The following is a 25,194-nucleotide window of genomic DNA, read 5'->3' on the forward strand; positions in this document are numbered from 1 at the left end:
CATTTTGGGTATGTTTTTTTCTTCCCTCCAGATTCACTTCAAGCCTTCAACACACACTAGGTGGTCCTCGGCCGTGATGGCTAGGTGGGGTTGCCTCAGCAGAAGATCTAGCATGTGTACAGCGTCTCCTGACCTCCCTTAATGCCTCGAACAGCAATCAGCCTGGCAGGTGGACATGACCGAGCTCTTGCCGAGACCATTGCTCTTCCCACTCAGCCGCCCTCTCTGTGACCGTCTGCTCCCAAAGCCCCTCCCCCCCCCCCCCCCCCCTCAGCCTAACAATAGAACGCTTGCACAGCCTCGGCCCAGCACGGTTTCCCGAGGGATCGAGACCTGGATCCCTCTCCGGTGGCAGTACTCGTACGTTTGTACCGGGCTTTGCAGTATGCTACTCTGTGAAAATCAGTGTAAATGGATGCACTGAATCACCAAAGCTGTAGAAAAGGGTGCATGCGGAAAGTGGTCTAATGGGGCACCACTGTAGGCACCAAACGAAAATATTAGGATTTGGGCATGGAGCGTAAACTTGGGTGCCGGGTGAATGGAGATATTTTGCGGCACCCGAGATTCTGTGGTGTTTGTGGGTTTTATTTTTGCCATAGATCCGATCATTGCACGGTCGGTTGCTGTTCGGTAGGTAATGGGGGGGAGTGGGGGTTAGGCTTAGGCAGGTAGTGTGTGTGTGGGGGGGGGGGGGGGTCCTCTGTACTGCTTTAAAAAAGAAACTGTAATCAAGGATTGTACTTCATCCCAATCAGTAGCCAATATCGCCTTTCCCATGAGAAATCTTTACCTTTTCTCAAACTAGGGGGCTCTGTATGGCTGATATTGTGGTGAAACCCCTCCCACAGTGTGATGTCAGCACCTAGGTACTGACATCACACTGTGGGAGCCTTGTTGCATTGTGGGAAATAACAGCTGTTTCCACCTGCCAAAAAACAGCATCTCCTTCCACAGACATATGGTAACCTGCCTGCAGTAAAAATGTCCCCATGTGATAAATGTCAGAATGTCAATCAGGGAGAGGAAACATTTTACAATGGGCAAACACTGACTAAATCATTTGTAGATAATTTAAGCAGTTTTTTTCATTAGGCCGGTTACACACTGAAAGCGTGCAGGAGAACGGCTCCTGCACGCGTTGCGGCGTGTCGTCGGGAAACTCCGGTGCGACGCTGAGTAGCGGCGGTAGTAGTTAATTAACCCGAAGGGGAAACGCCGATTCCCGACGATAAAATGCGCCGGGACGCGTCGTACCGCAACGCATCGAAACGCAGCATCGAGTGTGAACGGTAAAAGGAAAGTCTACGGACTTTCCTTTTACCTTAATTAACGCAAAGTATAGACTTTGCGTTTAAACGCGGAAAAAGGACTCTGGTGTGAAAGAGCCCTTATGTTATTTTCACTGCAGTTCCCCTTTAAGCCATTTAGGTGGAGAAAAAATGTTTTTTGTTTTTTTTTAATAATAATAATTCTGAATCCATTTCTGCATCCCAGTAATCCTAGTGTAATCTGCATACGATATGGGCTGTGCTGGAAAAAAACGAATGCAGCATTAGTAGATAATGAAACTGCCTATTTTGCTCACAATGCCGCGAGCAAAGGATGTTCAGCAGCTGACTACAGCTCATCGGAGGTGACTCAGCGCTTTCTAGGACTGCAGCTTTTTTTCCCCAAAGCAGTAAAAGTAAAAAGAGAGTTTTGCATCAGCAACAAAACTGTGTTTCGGTGATCTCAGGATACGTTCACAATATATACTTTGTGCAATGTGTTTATATGCGTTTAAATAGATGCAAATGTGGTCACATGAAATACATTGCTCAGTGTAGTTTGCCTTCATTAAACAAAGGTATGTCCTATGTCAGTGATGGCTAACCTTGGCACTCCAGCTGTGACAAAACTACAAATCCCATCATGCCTCTGCCTCCCTGAGTTATGCTTAGAACTGTCAGAGTATTGCAATGCCTCATGGGACTTGTAGTTCCACCACAGCTGGAGTGCCAAGGTTAGCCATCACTGTCCTATGTTATAAAACCCTAACTGTCCCTGCGTCATCCTGTCCCTGTGTTCGTGGTTTTTTGCTACTGCGCATGTGCACAGCACGGACAGCCATTGGGACAGGGCCAGGGTGCGGCGCACTGACTGGCAGATGTTTGAAGACAGAGCCGGGACAAGGTACTCCAGCATCCAAGGCTGAGACACCAAAGTGCGCCCCTCCATCCCTCCCACCCCAGCTGTCACACACTGATTGCTATTAGACTAAGAGGGCCACAGGGCCCCAACGCCTTAATCTAGTTATCTGGCTTGCAGTCACTGCCATGTATCCCCTTTTCTTATATCTCTCTGCTTCAAACACAATAGGGGAAAGAAAAAAAGGAGCACAGCCTAGTTATTTGTGTGCTAGGCCCTGTACATACACATGTCTATCTCATCATGTCACCTCGGGTATCTTTTAATGAGCATTTAGCATTACAGCAGTATTTATTAGATGAAACAAAATTGATTCCTAATAATGCAAAGTCTGTGCCTTACTTCTTAGCTTCACCTGTAGCTTTTCACCTGCTTAGTGCTGGGAGTGGGAGGCCACAGGTGTGACAGCTGATGTGGGCCGCTCTGTACCATATTCATGTGACTGACATTCCAGCGTGCCTTGTTCACTGATTTGCATTCCAAACAGAACATCTCGTGCATCAGAGCTGATCTCAGAGCATTTATGTCTCCACCCTCCAGATACTAATTCTCTTATGAGTAGAGCAGTTGTGCCTCAGGATCACAGGGCTTCACATAACAAACTGCAAGGTATATGCAAGCGCTGGATCCGCTCACCAAGTTTTCCCTTGTTACCTAGGAGACTGAAGGTGCTCATACATCGATATTGCAGCCACCCGACCTTATTATTATTGATTTATAAAGCGCCAACATATTCCGTGGCGCTGTACAAAGTAAGAAACAAACATGGGGTACATAATAATACAGACAATGGTGTACACCAATATACAAGATACATAATTAGTGACAAAATACAAAAAATGATACAGCATACAGACCTTCCGATTCAATCATTTTTTCGAATCGGAAGAGAATCAGTGCCATAAAATGGCTGCACGATCGATCTTTTGATTGATTATGGGTCGAAATCTGTTAGTTGCACTGCATGCACAACATTACATAGAGTCAGGTTTACTGATCTTGCATAACAGTTAACTTGGGAAGCTAATGCCAGTTAGCCAGGGCACTATTCAACGATGCTACTCTTTGTAGATCCTATGCTGGATTCACAGTGTTGCATTGCATAACGCAAGGGTTATAATGCATGTGAACTGCAATGGAGCCTGGACATAGACTTTAATACAAATCCTGCATGCAGCGAGTTAGAATAACGTGATCAGTTACAATGCAGTACTGTGAACAGCCCCATATAATTGTATGGGCATTGCGTTGACATGCAGAATTATTCTGCAACACAGCTTAGCACTGTGAAATAGCCCAGTGTTCCTTTGCCAGCCTGCAGAAGAATTCTGGCTTCTGCCCATCTCTCCCATACAGCTTCCTCTTCCTGTCCCTTTGCTCATTGCCATGTCACTCAGTAAAGGGAATGGATAGCTACTTTGTTACAGAACTGCTACTCTCTCGATGTGCCAAGCACTGTGCAGGAAGGGTTGCTAGGTTTGACTGATGAACAGTGGTCAAAATCATGCAGGCTTTCATTGCTGTGTTATTAAGCACTCGTGCGAAATCTGTGAAGAAAAGCATTTGTCACCTTTGTCTCTGCCACAGAGTAAGTTCTTGCACAAGACAGAAGGAAAATCTAGAGAAATACACCCTGTATATATTTAGAGAGTTTATCTAGTCTAATGCCCCCTTATCTATGACTAATCACAACTGTAATTTGATCTCTCAGCTGTGTCAGCTCAGGAATCTCCTCTGACATGCCAGAGCAGCTAATTTGTAAACAAAGGATGTTAACCCTATGTCTGCTTTCATAAAAGCAGAAAGTAGAAACAGTGCAGATCTATTGCAGGATTTGTATCAGCTGGAACAAAGACCTATTTTTTTTTCTTTTAAAGGGGTTCTCTGGGGGGCGGGGGTGTCAAAAATAAAAACAGATACTCACCTTGGGGCTTCTACCGGCCCCCTGCAGCTGTAATGTCCCCCACTGCCGGCCCTGTCCAACGCGGCATCTCATCCAACTGCTGCTGCGCGGCCTCGGTCCCGCGAACGTCATCGGAAGAAAGCTTCGCACTGCGTCTGCGCCGCAAGCTCTTGTTAGATGAACAATTGCCCGGTGCCGGCGGTAGGGAATGGGTGATCGGAGGAGGACGGCACGGGACATAACAGCTGCAGGGGGCTGATAGAAGCCCCAGGTAAGTGTCATTTTATTTTCAAACACCCCCCTTCCCCCCCACCCCAGCGAACCCCTTTAAAGGTTATCATGCTATTTCTTATCTTTTAGAGCAGACAGGAAGTTCTGAGTTCAGGTCCACTTTAATGCAAGTTTCTGTTTGTACAGATTCCTTTCTCCCGGAGTTCTGCTTTAGAACCTTTTTTTTTTTTTCTGAATTGCAACTCTTCCCTTTTCACATTTCATAGGATGAGAGGCAGTGAAATATCACCTATGCCTTTGTCTGCTTTGCTCCTGCATGACCGGTTCTGTCAGACTGTAGCAATGGAGGGGCGGGGTGGGCAGAGGCTTGTATGTGAGGGCTAATGGCATGCATATTAAAAGGAACCAGAGATGTGAGCTCTATGGAAGTTGCCATATTTATTTCCTTCTAAACACCTGTTGCCTGGCAGCTCTGCTGATTTTTCTGGTCAGTAGGGTCTAAATCACACCCTTGAAACAAGCATACAGCTCATCTTGCCTGATTTGTCATACACATATGATCTGCATGCTTGTTCAGGGTCAATGGCTTAAAGAGGAACTGTCGCGAAAATCTTAATATTTAAAACACATACAAATAAGAAGTACATTTCTTCCAGAGTAAAATGAGCCATACATTACTTCTCTCCTATGTTGCTGTCACTTACAGTAGGGAGTAGAAATCTGACATTACCGACAGGTTTTGGGTTAGTCCATCTCTTCATGGAGGATTCTCAGCAAGGCCTTTATTCTTTATAAAGACATTCCCTGAAAAAGATTAACACAAAGATGCTGGCCAGCCTCCCTGCTCGCTGCACACTATATTGGCCGTTGTACCGAGCAACTGCTATTCACTAAGAGCTTTTAAAAGTAAAGAAAACCCTGAGAACCCCCCTATGAGAAGATGGGCTAGTCCAAAACCTGTCGGTAATGTCAGATTTCTACTACTTACTGTAAGTGACAGCAGCATTGGATAAAAGTAATGTATGGCTCATGTTACTCTGGGAGAAATTTACTTATATGTATGTGTTTTAAATTGTAAGATTTTCGCGAAAGTTCCTCTTTAAAGTATTAGAGGTAGAGTATCAAGCAGAACAGCCAGGCAATGTGCATTATTTAAAAGGAAACAAACATGTCAGCCTCCATGTCCCTCTCACCTCGAGTTCCCTTTAACTACTTTACTATCAGAAGAAAAGCAGGTGGCATTGTTCTAGGGTTGTCTTTAGTGTTGTTTTCATCACATCCGATTTGTAATGTGCTGCTGTTTTGTTATTGCAGATTTAGAATAGAATGGTAGAAGGCGGATGACAGTTGGATATGGATGTGCTACAGGCACAGCTGTGCAATGGGCAGGGGGACTGATCTGTAAAGACAAGTGCAAAGGAAAAGTGCAGGAGTTGCCCAGGGCAACCAACTAGAATTATCATTCTACTTAACAGCTGAAACGTGATTGGCTGCTGTGGGGAACTCCTCTTGCTCCAGTTTTCTTTGCACCTGTCTGTGTGAATCAGCCTTGCCGTCTATTTGGCAGCTGTGCTGGTGGATGGAGGGGGGGGGGGGGTGGGGTGGGGGGTTGCATTTCTATATATCATGCTGTAAATTGCCCAGTGCCTCTTTTGCTTTCCCATATACGTATCTCTTTTGCCGCTGCTCCATAGTAGGATGCGGGGGTGGATGGGTGCAGAGGACTGGCAAATGTTGCCTGAGCTGGATTTACAAGCCAATAAACCTCACTGTACTCACCTCTGCATAGATTGTCAAGCCTTTATAGATTTGTTCACGTTGCTTGTTGCTAGTGAGACAGAAGAAGTGTTTTACTGTTTTGTGTTTTGTAGATGTACATTTTATCTGCATAAAAAGCTGATTTTTGTACATTTTTTTGTAAAGCAAATCTGAATTGAAAAATTAATTTGAGTTTTAATGTACATCTATGTAGGGGGATGGCTCTGGATACCATACACAGGACCGGATTTCTGGAAAGGCCACAAAGGCCAGGGCCTTGGGCGGATGCAGCCCAATTGGGCACCTGAACATGAAATAGGGTTTACTACATATAAAAGAGGCTGAAAATGGGGAGTAACATATGAAAAGGGGAAGCTGAGTCTCAAGGCAGCTGTTCATGAAAGAGACAGGCTGCTGTACATGGATGGTACACATGGCAGAGGGAGCTGCACATGGCATGGGAGGAGCTGCTGCACAAGAAAGGGGAGACACAACATTCTTGGCACAAAAAATATAAATCCGTCCTTGGCCATAGAGCCTTGTTCTGTCCCGCTGTTCCTGCGCCATCCCTGGTGGAAGCTAATTCTTCTTCTAGGCCTTCTGTACTCCCATTGCAGCCTTTTGAAATATTCTCATTCTGGAGAAGTTTGGAGCACAAGGACATCCACACTGCGCATACGTGAGCTCAGACTCATGCATGCACAGCACGGATGCTTTAAAGGGGAACTGAAGAGAGAGGTATATGGAGGCTGTCATGTGTATTTCCTTTTAATCAATACCAGTTGCCTGGCAGCCCTGCTGGTCTATTTCTCTGCAGTAGTATCTGATTAAAACCAGAAACAAGCATGCAGCTAGTCTTGTCAGATCAGACTTATAAGTCTGAACCACTGAAACACCTGATCTGCTGCATGCTTGTTCAGGGGCTATGGCTAATAGTATTAGAGGCAGAGGATCATCAGGGCTGCCAGGCAACTGGTATTGTCTAAAAGGAAATAAACATGACAGCCTCCATATACCTCTCTCTTCAGTTCCCCTTTAAGAATTGTCTGGAAACAGACCTATTGCTGCAAGGCAGGTTTCACTCTTGTCCATGTGAGAAAAAAAAACTCAATTTTTCCACACTTCATCTTTCCGGACACTATACACGTTTGTATGCATGTTTCCTTGCTCGTTCTGTGAAAGGTAATGGGAGTTTGCATGCGCTGTGCAAATTTGTGCTGCATGATGTAAGTTTTATCCACGGAAACGTGAGCGCAATTATAGAATTTTTTTACAAGTAATCCGATTCTTCATTGATGTCGATTACTTCCCTTATATGTGCTGCAATCTGCCATTATATAGGTTAAGACTTTGAAATAAGGTACTGTAATTACAAGGAGTCACAGAGATGTTTAGATCCACCTTACCAACTTCACTCCCACACTTGCTCTAGGCTAGAACTAGGCCACAGAAGCCTGGGCAATATCCATGTGGTAGACCACACATGATCGGGTGGGACAACTAGGCCACAGAAGCCTGGGCAATATCCATGTGGTAGACCACACATTATCAGGTGGGACAGCTAGGCCACAGAAGCCCGGGCAATATCCATGTGGTAGACCACACATGATCGGGTGGGACAACTAGGCCACAGAAGCCTGGGCAATATCCATGTGGTAGACCACACATTATCAGGTGGGACAGCTAGGCCACAGAAGCCCGGGCAATATCCATGTGGTAGACCACACATGATCGGGTGGGACAACTAGGCCACAGAAGCTTGGGCAATATCCATGTGGTAGACCACACATGATCAGGTGGGACAGCTAGGCCACAGAAGCCCGGGCAATATCCATGTGGTAGACCACACATGATCGGGTGGGACAACTAGGCCACAGAAGCCCGGGCAATATCCATGTGGTAGACCACACATGATCGGGTGGGACAACTAGGTCACAGAAGCCTGGGCAATATCCATGTGGTAGACCACACATGATCAGGTGGAAAAGGGGACATGGTAGCACAAAGATTAAGGCTGTGATAGTGGTTCATTACTGTGTCTTTGGTGGTAGCCTAGAAATGTACAATACAGGGAGGCCCAGGAGGGGGACCCTGAGGTCCATAATAATATGAAGGAGGCACTAAATTGCCTCAGTTAACTTGGGTTTATCAAATCTCAGCAGTTACACAACGTATTTTCGGGTTATCTCCTTCATCAGCTGAACACCTGGCTATGTAACCCTGCCCCCCCTTCATCAGCTGAACACCTGGCTATGTAACCCCGCCCTCCCTGTTCATCAGCTGAACACCTGGCTATGTAAACCCGCCCTCCCTGTTCATCAGCTGAACGTCTGGCTTTGTAACCCTGCCCCCCTTCATCAGCTGAACACCTGGCTATGTAACCCTGCCCCCCCTTCATCAGCTGAACACCTGGCTATGTAACCCTGCCCCCCCTTCATCAGCTGAACAACTGGCTATGTAACCCTGCCCCCCCTTCATCAGCTGAACACCTGGCTATGTAACCCTGCCCCCCCTTCATCAGCTGAACACCTGGCTATGTAATCCTGCCCCCCCTTCATCAGCTGAACACCTGGCTATGTAACCCTGCCCCCCCCCCTTCATCAGCTGAACACCTGGCTATGTAACCCTGCCCCCCCTTCATCAGCTGAACAACTGGCTATGTAACCCTGCCCCCCCTTCATCAGCTGAACACCTGGCTATGTAACCCTGCCCCCCCTTTATCAGCTGAACACCTGGCTATGTAACCCTGCCCCCCCTTCATCAGCTGAACACCTGGCTATGTAACCCTGCCCCCCTTTCATCAGCTGAACACCTAGGTATGTAACCCCGCCCTCCCCTTCATCAGCTGAACACCTGGCTATGTAACCCTGCCCCCCCTTCATCAGCTGAACACCTGGCTATGTAACCCTGCCCCCCTTTCATCAGCTGAACACCTAGGTATGTAACCCCGCCCTCCCCTTCATCAGCTGAACACCTGGCTCTATGTAACCCCGCCCCCCCTTCATCAGCTGAACACCTGGCTATGTAACCCCGCCCCCCCTTCATCAGCTTAGCAACTGGCTATGTAACCCTGCCCCCCTTCATCAGCTGAACACCTGGCTATATAACCCTGCCCCCCCTTCATCAGCTGAACACCTGGCTATGTAACCCTGCCCCCCCCCCTTCATCAGCTGAACACCTGGCTATGTAACCCTGCCCCCCTCTTCATCAGCTGAACACCTGGCTATGTAACCCTGCCCCCCCTTCATCAGCTGAACACCTGGCTATGTAACCCCGCCCTCCCTGTTCATCAGCTGAACACCTGGCTATGTAACCCCGCCCTCCCCTTCATCAGCTGAACACCTGGCTATGTAACCCTGCCCCCCTTCATCAGCTGAACATCTGGCTATGTAACCCTGCCCCCCCTTCATCAGCTGAACAACTGGCTATGAAACCCTGCCCCCCTTCATCAGCTGAACACCTGGCTATGTAACGCTACTCCCCCTTTCATCAGCTGAACACCTGGGTATGTAACCCCGCCCTCCTCTTCATCAGCTGAACATCTGGCTATGCAACCCTGCCTTCCCAGTGATACTTAACTTAGGCTACTTAGCTATGCAGAATTCTCCTCCTAAAGCATACATGTCAAACTTCGGCCCGCAGGCCATATCTGGCCCTCCGAGCCATTACATTTGGCCCCCAAGTGGTTTCCCCACTTTACATTATGATTGGCCCGCTCTACACCACCAAGGAAGCTATATTGGAGGTGAAGTCCTAGAACACCAGGGAAGCCATATGGGGGAAATGACTAAACACTAGGGTACTGTATAGGAAAGGGTGTGGGCCTCTAGACATCAATAAACTGTATAGGGGAGGGAGGACCACTAGACAACAGGGAACTTTATAAGGGAGGAAGGTGGCCAGTAGACATTCAGGCTGGCCCGTGACTTGGCCACAGTGTACGATTTCGGCTAACTTTGTATTTGAGCTTGACACCCCTGACCTAGAGCACTCTGGGAGACCAGACATTCCTGTGTTTGTTCAAGCTTTGGAATTCTCACAAAGAAACGTTCCGCAGCGATGCACCTGATTTCACCTCCTGTGATAAATGTCAGAATGTAAATTGGAGAGGAAAGATTTTACAATGTGCAAACACTGACAAAATAATCTATAAATGAATATTGTAAAAAAAAAAAATAAGCAATTCTATTCATTTTTTTTTTCACTATGCCAATCCCCACCTCATTACTTCATTGCTTGACTACAGGCGGTATACAGGTATAACTATAACAAGCACTTAGGCGCCTAGTGATGGTGCGCAGAGATGATTTACTCTATGCTGAGAGTCACCAGTCATTTGTTTATTTTATTTTTTTTTAATAAAGGGATGTGGAAGTTGTTAGCACTGTATAAATAGAAAGAAATAGTTATTAATGGTTATTAATATACAGCACTGTGCATTAGTTAACAGGGAGTGTCAATAAAAGCTCACCCACTGTTCCCAAGTTATGACACAGCTCAGGAGGAAAACCCTGGCCAGTCTGATAGCTGGAGGATCCAATGGCTGCACCCTTTAGCTGGTTATATTCAGGGCTGTGGAGTCAGAGCAATTTTTGGGTACCTGGAGTCCGTCTATGATTTCATAAACTGAGGAGTCGGCGTTGCATGATTTTTGGACCCACTCCTTAGCCTTGCAAGGACTGTGGAGTCTGAGTCGAGGAGTCAAAGCAATTTTGGGTACCTGGAATCCGAGTCGTAATTTCATAAACTGAGGAGTCGGAGTTGGAGTCTGATGATGATATCATCCGACTCCTCAATTTATGAAACCTCTGACTCAGACTCTCGGTACCCAAAATTACTCCGGACTCCTCGACTTCACAGACCATGCAGGCTGAAGTTATACAGTTATGGCCAAATGAATGGGAGGAGCGATGACAGGTGAAAATGGCTTGTGGGCTGAAGTGGTTGAAGGAAATCCCTGCATATTGAAGCCATGCATCTCTCTATATGCTCTTCGTAGCGCAGCACACATCGTTTGGCCAAACGCACAGTATGTCTGTACAAAATTGCTTTCTATAATGATTTGTCAAAGCGGACCTGAACTCAGAACTTCCTCTCTGCTCTAATAGATACGCAACAGCATAGTAACCTTTAAAGAAAAACATTTCCCTATTACAGCTGATACAAATCCTGCAGTAAATCTGCCTAGTTTCTACTTCCTGCTTTCATGGAAGCAGATATTGTTAACATGCTGTGTTTTCAAATGAGCTTAACTGACATGGCAGTCAGGTAACACAGGGGAGAGATCAATTAACAACTTGTGATTAGACACAAGTGAGGGGGAATAGCAGGGCTGTGGAGTCGGTACAAAAATCCTCCGACTCCTCAGTTTATGGAATTCCGACTCTAACTCCGACTCCGGGTACCCAAAATGACTCCGACTCCTCGACTCTGACTCCTTAGTCTAATACTTAACAGGGATGTGGATTTTGTACAAAAATCAGCCGACTCCCGACTCCGACTCCTCAGTTTATGAAATCAACGACTCCAACTCCGACTCCGGGTGCCCAAAATTGCCACGGCTCCCGACTCCTCGACTCCGACTCCACAGCCCTGGGTAATAGGACAGGCTAAACACTGTACATACAGGGTGTATTTCTCTTTGTTTGCCTTCTGTCCTGTGCAAGAGTTGAGGTCCACTTTAAAGGAAATCCGCACATAGTGAAGCCACGTGTCTCTCTATTTTCTCTTCGTTGCACAGCACACGTCGTTTGACCAAACTCGTTTCTGCACAAAATGGCCTCCGTAAATGATCTGTAAAGACTATTTTGGGCGACATAAATAGTCATTTGTAGAGCAACAAGTCTGAGCACTGCGAGGAAACAAAGAAAGCCGATAGCAGCATTTATATAGCAACACAGCGCTACTCCTAAACACATTATACAGCTTACTAGCACAACAGTAATTACTAGCATATGTTCTGTAATGAATAACCTTTATGAGCACATAACCTACTGTCGTGTAAAACGAACGCAGGGTCATTAACCCCCATAATGTTTAATCAGTAGGTAATAATTAGACAGCGCCCTGCTGGGTGTATAATTCCACTGAGTGCATCATACAGGTTTCTTTGTAGTCAGGTTGTGTTATGTAGGCTACTGGTAAAATGGGAATCAGGAATGTAGTTATTTAGATTAGTCGAGTATTGCATAAAGTGGTCTAAAAGTCAGCATTTCTACTTTGCTCTAAAAGATTCCTCACAGCTTGAAACAGACTATCCCAGAATAATTTTTTTTTTTTTAGTAGAACATCACTGAAATGGTTAAACAAAGCACTTTGTCCTGCTATTCAGCCTCAAATCAGCATCCAAACTGGAGATAACAGTATCTTTGTTTGCATTCCAATGTTGATACATGTGTGTAAACACAGTGTAACAAGTGAAAAGGAGCTCTCTGTGACGCTCTCTGTGCTTCAAGCACACAAACGGCTCAGAACAGCTAATTAGAAAATGTTGATATATAATAAAAAGCAGTTTGAATAAAATGCAATGGCAGGTTACAGGGCAAGATAAGCTACACTTTGGAAACTTGTAATTTGTAAACAGACAATATTACTTATTGCACAATATAGCACAAAAGCAAATATGATAACTGTATGAGTAATAAAAAGTGGGAAAGCACATTTGTATTGAATGTTATGTTGGAGTTTCAAACCACTTCAAAGAAGAACTGTAACCAAGGATTGGCTTCATACCAGTCAGTAGCTGATGCCCCCTTTTCCCATGAGAAATCTTTTCCTTTTCTTGAATAGATCATTGTGGGACGTCTGGCTATTATTGTGGTGAAACCCCTCCCACAGTATGATGTCATGACCATGGACCTGACATCACACTGTGGGAGCCTTGTTGCATTGTGGGAAATAATGTATTTATCCAACTGCCAAGCAACCAGTATCTCCCTCTGTGCATATGTATATCTGTAAAAACAAATAAGCAACCTTTTAGCCTATTGCAGTTAGTGGGTGTGGTTATAGATAATGGCAGGTGGTGCTGTCTGGTTATTTTCATGTCTGCCAGTAGTAAAGATGATTACATGCAGGCTGATTGTGGATCAAACAACATGATCAAAGTACATCGCAAACATCAATCATTTATTGATCTCTCTTCTATTTTTTTAACTTTGCAATGTATTGAGTTATTTTTTTGTAGTTTTTGCTAAAGTTCCTCTTTAAAATGAGTATATCATGGAATTGTGTAGCATGTCATGTCATTGTGTATGCATTGTCTTGTGGTGCAAGCAGTAAGCAAGTAGTGCTAAACTGGATGTGTTTCTTTTATTTTAGGTGTATATTATTCCTTGGTTTTATACTATGCATCCTTTATATCTGCAAAGTGGGCATGGACAGCGCGACATGTGACCTCCGAGCTGTGGACCCTGAACATATAAAGGTCAGACATTGTCAATCACTTTAAAGGGATCCCGAGCCAAAACTTGGGATCAAAATGAGATACTCACCTGAAGAGAGGGAAGCTTCAGGATCCTATTGAGGCTTCCCTTGGTGCTCTGATGTCCCTATCGCTGAGCGCGGCCCCCCTCCTGATCAGAGCCGCGCAGAAGACATGCAAGCACGGCGGTGCATGCACAGTAGCACAGAGCCCACGGCTCCGGTATACTGCCCATGCCATAGCGGGATCGCGCAGCTTCTCCGCAGCCCCGATATGATTAGAGACGATGCCTTGTTGCTAATCTTCCGTAGGCGGCACGCTCAGCGACTGGGGACATTAGGATCCTGAGGCTTCTCTCTCTTTTAGGTAAGTATCTAATTTTGTACCCGAGCCAAAACTGTACGATCATTTGTAATAACAAAGGGATAACCAACGTCATTGTGAAAATCCACACATTTTGCTATTGGCCTATTTCCCAGCACTAATGGCACAAGTGTACTTTATTTGCCAATTTGTCCTGCTTATTACACCATTTAAATTATGTCCCTATCACAATGTATGGCGCTGATATTTTATTTGGAAGTAAAGGTGCAATTTTTCAATTTGCGTCCATCACTATTTACAAGACCATAATTTTTTAAAAAATATAGTAATATACTCCTTTGACATGCATATTTATAACGTTCAGACCCTTAGGTAACTATTTATGGTTTTTTGTTTTTTTTATTATTGTAAAAAAAATTTTTTTTTAATTAAAAATTGTATGTGGGTAATTTTTGGTGTGGGAGGTAACCAGGTAATTTTTAATGTAAAAAGTGTATATGGGTAATGTAAAATGTATGTGGGTGTAGTTTTACTATTTGGCCACAAGATGGCCACAGTCAAAAAGTCCTGGGAGTGATCGAGCTCGCTCCCAGGAAGAAGTTTGTAGCAGGGGATCTTTTTGAGCTCAGAAAAGCCGCAGCGTCTGAAGAGACGCTGTTGGCTTTTCTCCGGGGGGGACCGATCAGTGAAAGGGATTTATTATCCCTTTCACTGATCGATGGGCTAACGGCCGGTAGCGGGAGCACGCACGGGGGGGGGGGGGGGGGGGGGGGGCGCGGGAGCGCGCGCAGCCTAACTGGACGAGAAATTTCATCCAGTTAGGCTGAAGTGGTTAAAGGAAACCTAAAGTGGGAGGGATATGGAGGCAGACATATTTACTTCCTTTCAAACCAGGGATCCCCAAAAGTTTTTGGTCGAGGGCCGGACCAACATAGACTGCTGGGGGGAGGTATAGTTTACATAAAATGATGAGGAAGTCTTTGCAGGCCAGACAATGAAGGATACCCAGGTGACAAGCTGCAGTCCAATTGGACAGTAGCGTCACCTAATGTGGAACTTGATTGGAAACCTGCGAATTACTGCTTTTTGGCTTCCAATTGTGGATGGGTGGTGCCAGCACTACTATTCTATATACAGAACACCAATATTTAAAGATGTAGCTGACCGCATCTATAAATAATACACTTTGTGTGTGTGGGGGGCGGTAAAAATGCCTCAGGGGGGCGCATTCGGCCTGCGGGCCTTAGTTTGAGGACCACTGTTTTAAACAATGCACATTGTCTGGCTATCCTGCTGATCTTCTCTGCTTCTAATACTTGTAGCCAAAGACCCTGAACAAGCATGCAGATCAGATGTTTCTGACAAGATTAGATGCATGCTTGTTTCTGGTGTGATTCATATATTACTGCAGCCAAAGAGATCAGCAGGGCTGCCCAGCAACTGGTATTGTTTAAAAGTAAATGATTATGGCAGCCTCGATATCCCTCTCAGTTCAGTCATAATTAAACTGAAAAATAAACTGTAAAATAAAGTTGTAGTTACCTCCCTGGTGTGTTTCTTCTAACTTACTCCCCTAGTTCCATGGCCGCCAGCTGCCAGGGCTCTCCTCCATCTGGGATAGAGAAAGTGCCACAGAAGGGTCACGGCTCTTTACTGCGAAGGAGCAGGGCTACGCACCAGAGACCACAAGGCTTGGGGAGTGAGTTAGATATAAATACCCAGATTGCCTGGCTATCCTGCTGATCCTCTGCTTCTAATAGTTTTAGCCATAGACCCTGAACAAGCATGCAGCAGATCAGGAGCTCTGGCTGAATTCTGACTGGATGAGCCAGATGCTTTTTTCAGGTGTGTGATTCAGACACTACTGATGCCAGAAGATCATCAGGACGCCAGGCAACTGGTATTGTTTATAAGGTAATAAATATGGCAGCCTTTAGATCACTCTCACCTTGAGTTCCCTGTAAGGCTCGGTTCACATTAGCATTTGCTAGTGGATCCGGCCATATGGTTCTGTGGTCTGTTCTGCTGAATGAACAAATTCTGCAGGCCCTAATTTCCTGGAGCGTTTCGCTCAGCAGAACAGAAACGGAAGGATTTGCAGTGCAATAGGAGCCTATGGCAAACTGATGGTTTCCAGCACACTGGCTGTAAAAATGGACAGTTTTCCCGGATCCAGACGGCCGGATCCGTATGGCTGGTTCTGCCAAAAAATGCAGATGTGAACTGGGCCTAAGTGGTAGAATGATCAGCAGGACAGCCAAGCAATTTTCATTGTTTAACAGGTAATACATTTGGCAGCCTCCATATGTCTCTCATTTCAGGTTCCCTTTAAAGTAGGTAGTGAAAATCTGATAGATCTGCCAGGTTTTGGACTAGTCCATCTCCTCGTTCTTTTCTCATAGAAACCTATGGTAGAAAAGCCACTGCCACTTCCTCTCTGCTTTAAAAGTTATGCAACAGCATCATAACCTTTAATAAAAAAAAAAAAAAAACAGCCGATACGAATAGTAAAATAAATCTGCACTGTTTCTACTTCCGGATTCATGGAAGCAGACATATTGTTAGCATCCTGTGCTTTCAAATGGGCTTATCTGCATCTCTGCCATGGCAGACATGTGACACAGGGGAGAGATTAACTCATTCGCGTTCCGTCGTTTTCACTTGAGCAATGTTCACCTCCCATTGATTAGCCTATAACTTTATCACTACTTATCACAATGAACTGATCTATATCTTGTTTTTTCCGCCACCAATTAGGCTTTCTTTGGGGGGGGGGGGGGGGGGGTACATTTTGCTAAGAGCCACTTTACTGTAAATGCATTTTAACAGGAAGAATAAGAAAAAAACGGAAAAAAATCATTATTTCTCAGTTTTCAGCCATTATAGTTTTAAAATAATACATGCCTCCATAATTAAAACTCACGTTTTGTATTTGCCCATATGTCCCGGTTATTACACCGTTAAAATTATATCCCTATCACTATGTATGGCGACAATATTTTATGTGGAAATAAAGGTGCATTTTTTCCGTTTTGCATCTATCACTATTTACAAGTTTAAAATAAAAAAAATATAGAAATATTTCATCTTTACATTGATATTTAAAAAGTTTAGACCCTTAGGTAAATAGTTACATGTTTTTTTTTTTGTATTGTAATTTATTTTTTTTTATATTAAACATTTTGTGTGGGTATTTTTGGGAGGGTGGGATGGAAACTATAGGTTTTTAATGTAAATGTGTGTTGATTTTTATTTTTTTTTAATTTTAGTTGTAGTTTTACTTTTTGGCCACAAGATGGCGGCCATGAGTTTGTTTACATGACGTCACTCTAAGCATAACACACGCTTAGAGTGACGCATGGGGGAGGCGACAGCCAGAAAATGCACAGCTTCCGAGAGAAGCTGTCGCTTTTTCAGCGGGGGAGAGCAATCAGTGATCGGGCACCATAGCCCGATTCACTGATTGCCTGGCTAACAAACCGCGGGCCGGGAGCGCGTGTGCACGCGCGCGATAGCGTGCATGGTTCCTGGACGTAGAGAAGCCTGACACTGTATTGAAAAAAAGGCTTCCTGGGAGGTACTTTCCTCGGGAGGGGGAAGCCTCTTGATCCGATTGAGGCTTCAAGTCCCACCGTGATCTTGCTGGGCCCTTCCGAAGCCACAGACGACAATTTGTCAGACTGTGGCGCAGGCGCAGTAGCGAGTGCAATATTTACCTTCTCCAGCGCAGGCGCAGTGGTGGCGCTCGGATCGGGCGGCAATAGCTAATCCCAGTTGGGTCCACTCTACTGCACAGGTGACTTGCGCTTGTCCAGTAGAGCTGATCCGACTGGGATTGCCTATTTCCATTTGATCCCGAGCTGCGAGCCGTTACTGCACCTGCGTTGGAGCCGGGAAGTTAAATATTTACTTGGCCTGCCTTTCGGAGCGGCCTAGCGAGACCACTGTGGGACGGGGGAACCTCAATCGGATCCAGAGGCTTCCCTTTACCGAGGTAAGTACCTCCCGCAGGTTTTCTTTAAAGAGACTCCGTAACAAAAATTGCATCCTGTTTTTTATCATTCTACAAGTTCCAAAAGCTATTCTAATGTGTTCTGGCTTACTGCAGTACTTTGTACTATCACAGTCTCTGTAATAAATCAACTTATCTCTCTCTTGTCAGACTTGTCAGCCTATGTCTGGAAGGCTGCCAAGTTCTTCAGTGTTGTGGTTCTGCTATGAACTCCCCCTTCCAGGCCCTCTATGCACACTGCCTGTGTGTTAGTTAGATTAGAGCAGCTTCTCTCTTCTCTCTTATCTTTTACAAGCTGGATAAATCGTCCTCTGAGCTGGCTGGGCTTTCACATAGTGAGGAATTACAGACAAGGGCAAAGCTGTTTGCAGGAAGAGAAGAGCAGCCTGAAACTTCAGTGCATGAGAGCTGCAGGGGGAAATAAACACACAAATGATCTCTTGATCAGGAAGGCTGTATACAGCCTGCTTGTGTATGGATGTATTTTCTATGTGTGGACATACTGTACATCAACCTACTTCCTGTTTTGGTGGCCATTTTGTTTGTTTATAAACAAACTTTTTAAAACTGTTTTTAACCACTTTTAATATGGCGGGAAGCGGCGAAATTGTGACAGAGGGTAATAGGAGATGTCCCCTAACGCACTGGTATGTTTACTTTTATGTGATTTTAACAATACAGATTCTCTTTAAGGGCTAATGCAGAAGCCTGAACAAGTCATGGTGTAACATTTTTAAAAGTTTACTGCAATTATTTGCTCGTTAACCTATTAACCACCCTGCCCAAGTTATCTTGTTTTAGAATAAATCGTTTGTTGTCGCTTGGCACATCAACACTATCTGATGTGATCAATCGAAAGGTGGATAGTTCGCACCTTTATACTGGGCATACACGGTGCGATAGTTGTTATCAATTGAGCCGCTGATGGCTCGATTGATAATATTCAACCTGTCCGATCACCGCGGCAGACCGACTCCGCGCTCGATCCCCGCGGGCGGACAATGGAAGAAACGAGCGGCTGATAAGGAACTGCCCACGGGGAGGAGCGGAAATTGATCCACGCGGACGAGCGGGGACGCGCCGGCATCGAGCCAGCGGCTCTATTCCGCCGCAGAATTGCACCCTGTATGCCCAGCATTACACCATACAGATCAGGTTATTGTACAGGACACCACAGGAGAGATCACTTTACTTTCAGTGCAGAACAAGCCTCTCCTTTCTCTGCATCAGACAATCCCACATTACCAGCATTTGGGGATTAGTGTTTGTTAGTGTTTGTCATTCCCCAGAGGCTTTCCTGAGTTCAAAGCCCAATGCATTGAGGAGAACATGAGGAGTCTGTGCTTCTGGTTTGTAACAGTAACTGCTTTGTTATTGTGCTGTATTTATAATGAAGAGCTTTGTGCCTGGGCCCCTGGGATCTGCAGGTTAGGCACAATAGAGGCTCTCAGTTTGGGAGGGAAATATACAGACAAGGTGCTGCTGGTTTGTCCTCTGCCGGGGCTAGGACAGCAGAAGGCTCTTCGTCGACCTTCATGCGTGCAGCTTCTACGTCACCCCTGTAATTGGATCATTAGGGATCAGGTCTCCAGCTAGCAGGGCGACTTATAAAGGCTTGGGGCTCCCTCTCCTCTTATGTTCTCTTGTCACTCTATCTGTTTTGCTACTAAGCTGTGTTTAAGTGCTATTGAAAAAATGTTTAGTGTGTTTATAGAGTGTGTGGTACTCAGCAGGACTTCTATAGCTGCAGGGAAGGACCTTTCCGACACACGGAAATTCATAGAAGGCAGTGCAGTGTGTGCCTGAAATGAATCTGAAACGGAAGATTACATAATGGGCAGTGTTCCTATAAATTATTTTTTAAAGGGAACCTGAGGTGAGAGGGAAATAGAGGCTCTGCATCTATTAAAGTGTAACTGTTGGGCATAAAATCAAAAATCAAAAATCAATTCTTTATTTGTATCTGGTAAACAACTAATAGGGATGCTAACCAGGCAATCCAAAAGTTAAAATGCCTATTACTTTTCTTGTTCATAAATGATCATTCCCCAGTTTACATGACTCTTATTTGGTACACACAAAATTTGGTACACAAAAAGGAAGTTGCAGGGCATGCTGGGTTGTCCTTTTTTTCTTTTCTACTTCCCCTCAGACTTGACTAATGCAGCCTGATTGGCTGAAGCCTCTTTCCCTCTTGTTTTTCCCTGCCGCACCTCTGTTCCTCTCTGATTGGCTAATATTTTTCATGCTGAGACAATGCACTTTCTATAGTGAAGGGCAGGCAAATCGGGCAGAGGAGACTAAGGGAGGAAATTGCATCAGAATTGGCTTCAAAATAGCCACACTTTAAAATGGGAAATGCTCTTTTTTTACTGTAGAAAAACAAAAGTTTGCTTTCTTAAAACAGAAAGAATTTGCGATAATTTAGGTCGGAGTGAGCTTGAGATGTCTACCAGTGCATCACTGCTGAATATATGCAAATTAACCATTGTCTGTATGCATGTTGGATTATTATGGTTCTGTACAAATTAACAAGCTAACACATCATTGCATCCCAGCGGTTCTGGAGGTGTGTTTAGCTGCTAAGGGTACAATGGTTAATTTGCATATATTCAGCAGTAGTGCACTGGGAGACATCTCAAGCTCACTCCAACCTGAATTATCGCAATGCAATGATGTGTCAGCTTGTTAATTTGTACTTGTGCTTTTAGGACCATTGTAGTCCCTTACACACTCCAATGAGTTCTGGGTCACCATGACCTTGCTGGTTAGTCTGTTCCTCTCTGTGTTACAAAGCCCTACTGCATAGAGCCAAATGAATCTATGCCATGCACTGATGAGGATCAAACAATCCGAAACAGTCTGTATGCATGTTGGATTATTATGGTTCTGTACAAATTAACAAGCTGACACATCATTGCATTCCAGCGGTTCTGGGGGTGTGTTTAGCTGCTAAAGGTTAGAGATGGGAAGTTCAGATCTTTTCAATGATTCGGATGATTCAAATCGGATCTTTGATTCGAATATCGGATCATTTTACTAGGGAAACATTCGGGGGGTGAAATGACTAGCAGGACAGGACTTTTCCTGCAGTGGACAGACAGAGAAGGGGAGGTGGACGGACAGAGAAGGGGAGGGGGGTGGACAGATAGAGAAGGGGGGATGGTGGACAGAGATGAGCAGGGAGTGAACAGAAGGGAGGAGGTGAACGAAGAGGGGTGAGCAGAGAGCAGAAATGTTTTTTTGCACACAATACCCAATTGCAATCATATGCTTTACATATATTTCACCTGTATGTTCATCTGTATACTCTGAATGCAAACGTCTCACAGTGAAAGAAAGCATTCCCCTTTTCTCACCTCAAACACATCATACATTTAGGGAGAAGATAAGTGCAGCTGTTTAGAGCAGAGTGCAGGAGGATCATATTGCACAGCAATCACAGTGCCTGTCCTGTCATTCATTCAGCCCAGCACTCTGTCTGCAGAGTTACTGAACTGTGCTTCTCAGCCAAAAGTTTCCCATTTGTTCACAACTACAACAGCCAGCCTATAATCAGCAGCACATTGCAGCCAGTAGTGTGCTCCACACATATCTGGCAGTGGCACCCATGTCCCCTCTCTCTCATCTACCTGTCCCTGCAAGGCTAGCTCCCCTCCAACTGAGCGATCCATCTCCGCACTGCTTCCAGGACCCCGGTGCCCGCTGAGATAGGGGGGCGTGCCGCTCCTGGCTCCACCCCTTTTGATCCGAATCTGTTCATTTTGATGATCCGGATGATTCGACTCACAAAAGAGATTCGGATCAAAGATCTGAATCGTTCATGATCCGGGCAACACTACTAAGGGTACAATGGTTAATTTGCATATATTCAGCAGTGATGCACTGGGAGACATCTCAAGCTCACTCCAACCTGAATTATCGCAAATTCTTTCTGTTTTAAGAAAGCAAACTTTTGTTTTTCTTAACATCGTAGTAAGGGGGCTTTTAGGACCATTGTAGTCCCTTACAAACTCCAATAAGTTCTGGGTCACCATGACCTTGCTGGTTAGTCTGTTCCTCTCGGTGTTACAAGCCCTACTGCATAGAGCCAAATGAATCTATGCCATGCACTGATGAGGATCAAACAATCCGAAACAGTCTGTATGCATGTTGGATTATTATGGTTCTGTACAAATTAACAAGCTGACACATCATTGCATTCCAGCGGTTCTGGAGGTGTGTTTAGCTGCTAAAGGTTAGAGATGGGAAGTTCAGATCTTTTCAATGATTCGGATGATTCAAATCGGATCATTGAAAAGATCCAGGTCTTTGATTCGAATATCGGATCATTTTACTAGGGAAACATTCGGGGGGGTGAAATGACTAGCAGGACAGGACTTTTCCTGCAGTGGACAGACAGAGAAGGGGAGGTGGACGGACAGAGAAGGGGAGGGGGGTGGACAGATAGAGAAGGGGGGATGGTGGACAGAGATGAGCAGGGAGTGAACAGAAGGGAGGAGGTGAACGAAGAGGGGTGAGCAGAGAGCAGAAATGTTTTTTTGCACACAATACCCAATTGCAATCATATGCTTTACATATATTTCACCTGTATGTTCATCTGTATACTCTGAATGCAAACGTCTCACAGTGAAAGAAAGCATTCCCCTTTTCTCACCTCAAACACATCATACATTTAGGGAGAAGATAAGTGCAGCTGTTTAGAGCAGAGTGCAGGAGGATCATATTGCACAGCAATCACAGTGTCTGTCCTGTCATTCATTCAGCCCAGCACTCTGTCTGCAGAGTTACTGAACTGTGCTTCTCAGCCAAAAGTTTCCCATTTGTTCACAACTACAACAGCCAGCCTATAATCAGCAGCACATTGCAGCCAGTAGTGTGCTCCACACATATCTGGCAGTGGCACCCATGTCCCCTCTCTCTCATCTACCTGTCCCTGCAAGGCTAGCTCCCCTCCAACTGAGCGATCCATCTCCGCACTGCTTCCAGGACCCCGGTGCCCGCTGAGATAGGGGGGCGTGCCGCTCCTGGCTCTACCCCTTTTGATCCGAATCTGTTCATTTTGATGATCCGGATGATTCAACTCACAAAAGAGATTCGGATCAAAGATCCGAATCGTTTATGATGCGGGTAACACTACTAAGGGTACAATGGTTAATTTGCATATATTCAGCAGTGTTGCACTGGGAGACATCTCAAGCTCACTCCAACCTGAATTATTGCAAATTCTTTCTGTTTTAAGAAAGCAAACTTTTGTTTTTCTTAACATCTTAGTAAGGGGGCTTTTAGGACCATTGTAGTCCCTTACAAACTCCAATAAGTTCTGGGTCACCATGAGCTTGCTGGTTAGTCTTTACTGTAGAAAAATCACTAAAATCAAAACGTGGACAGTGCAATACATATGTTATGTAAGTAGAGCAAGTATTTATCTACCTGTATATGTGTTGACTTGTTTTTTCCTGAGATAGTATGGCTGACAGCTCCTCTTTAAATGGGAGCTGAAGAGAGAGGTATATGGAGGCTGCCATGTTTATTTCCTTTTAAGCAATACCAGTTGCCTGGCAGCACTGCTGATCCTCTTCCTCTAATACTATTAGCCATAGCCCCTGAACAAGCATGCAGCAGATCAGGTGTTTCAGACTTTAAAGTCAGATCTGACAAGACTAGTTGCATGCTTGTTTCTGGTGTTATTCAGATACTACTGCAGAGAAATAGACCAGCAGGACTACCAGGCAACTGGTATTGATTAAAAGGAAATAAATATGGCAGCCTCCGTATACCTCTTACTTCAGTTCCCCTTTAAGCCATAGACCCTGAACAAGCATGCAGCAGAACAGATGTCTATGGCAAATCTGACGAGATTAGCTTCATGCTTGTGTGTGATTCAGACACTACTGACCAGAAGAATCAGCAGGACTGCCAGGCAACTGGTATTGTTTAACCCATTAGAAGCTTCAAATGAACCTCAGTTGGCAGAACTCATTGTGCTGTAAATTCTCGGAATGCTTTGATGTCTCTCTGCTAGCAGAAAATATAGCAGCTGAAAGCAGAAGTCTTCTGTTATAGTCTCACACTGCCCCCTAGTGACAAGTGGCTATAAATACACATTACAGCAGCACGAATTAGAAGCAAGGAAATGTAACCAGTAAGAAGCAAAAAAAGTGCTAAAATAAATTGGCCTGGAGAATTTGCAAACCTCTAAATTGTCTGCTAAAGGGTTAAAAGGAAATAAATATGGCACCTTCTATAAAAGTCTCACGCCCCAAGTTTCTTTTAACTGGAACCTGAGGTGAGAGGAATATGGAGGCTGCCATGTTTAATTCCTTTTAAAGTAAACCTGAGATAAATACTACAAAAAGAAAATATATTTGCCTCCAGCCCCCTGTTGTGCATTGGCTCCCTCTGTGTCCGTCCGGTCCTGTCCGTTCTCCCGCTGTTAGCCTCAGTAGTCACTGGCACATACATGGCCCTCCTGGTCTCCCACCTCCTTGGACATGTGGCTATGGGAGCGCGACCAAGGAAGCGTGCGGCCAGTATTCAGTTGTGGACTGTACTGCGGCTGACTGAGGCAGAACAGACAGGACCAGGGGAACACTAAGAAAGCCTACATACTACAGGGGCCCGAAGGAAGCCCCAGGTAATTATAAATCCTTCTTTGTATTTATCTCTGGTACCCTTTAAACAATGCAAGTTGCCTGGCTATTCTGATCCTGTGTGTCTAATACTTTAGTCGTAGACCCTGAACAAGCATGCAAATCACCTTCTCCAACTCAAGTCTGACTGGATTAGCCATATGCTTGTTTAGGGACTGTCAGGCAACTGGTAATGTTTAAAAGGAAATAAATATGGCAGCCTTTATATCACTCTCACCTCTTGTTCACTTTAAGTTGTTGGAACTTAGGACACTAGAACCCGGTGCACCCCCTCCAACCCCATTTCCCTTTGAATGTAATGATTCACATGGCGGCCAGTTGCCTGGATGTGTCTGCAGCCGTGGACCCCAGCAGACTGTATCTTTATTCGGCCGCCGGGATCCTCATATCTCCGCTCTTCTTCCGGGGACCTGGCGGCCAGTCTATGTGTACATGTGAATATACTGTGTATATATCTACTGTGTGTGTATATATATATATATATATATATATATATATATATATATATATATATATATATATATATATATATATATATATATATATATATATATATATATATATATATATATATATATATATACACACAGCACGGTGGCGTAGTGGTTAGCTCTCTCGCCTTGCAGCGCTGGGTCCCTGGTTCGAATCCCAGCCAGGGCACTATCTGCAAAGAGTTTGTATGTTCTCTCCGTGTCTGCGT

The 25,194-nt window shown here is 44.9% G+C and overlaps 1 protein-coding gene across 2 annotated transcripts in view; it reads left to right on the forward strand.

Moving 5' to 3' along the window:
• ST3GAL5 (ST3 beta-galactoside alpha-2,3-sialyltransferase 5) overlaps positions 1-25,194 on the forward strand; it is a 161,042-nt gene that overhangs the window by 101,156 nt on the left and 34,692 nt on the right. For both annotated transcript variants that reach the window (XM_068275476.1, XM_068275485.1), the window contains one exon: positions 13,403-13,508. In XM_068275476.1, the coding sequence (XP_068131577.1) occupies positions 13,403-13,508 (106 nt within the window). The remainder of the gene's footprint in view (positions 1-13,402; positions 13,509-25,194) is intronic.

Source organism: Hyperolius riggenbachi, chromosome 1 (assembly GCF_040937935.1).
Source record: "Hyperolius riggenbachi isolate aHypRig1 chromosome 1, aHypRig1.pri, whole genome shotgun sequence".
In the NCBI taxonomy this organism is placed as follows: Eukaryota; Metazoa; Chordata; class Amphibia; order Anura; family Hyperoliidae; genus Hyperolius; species Hyperolius riggenbachi.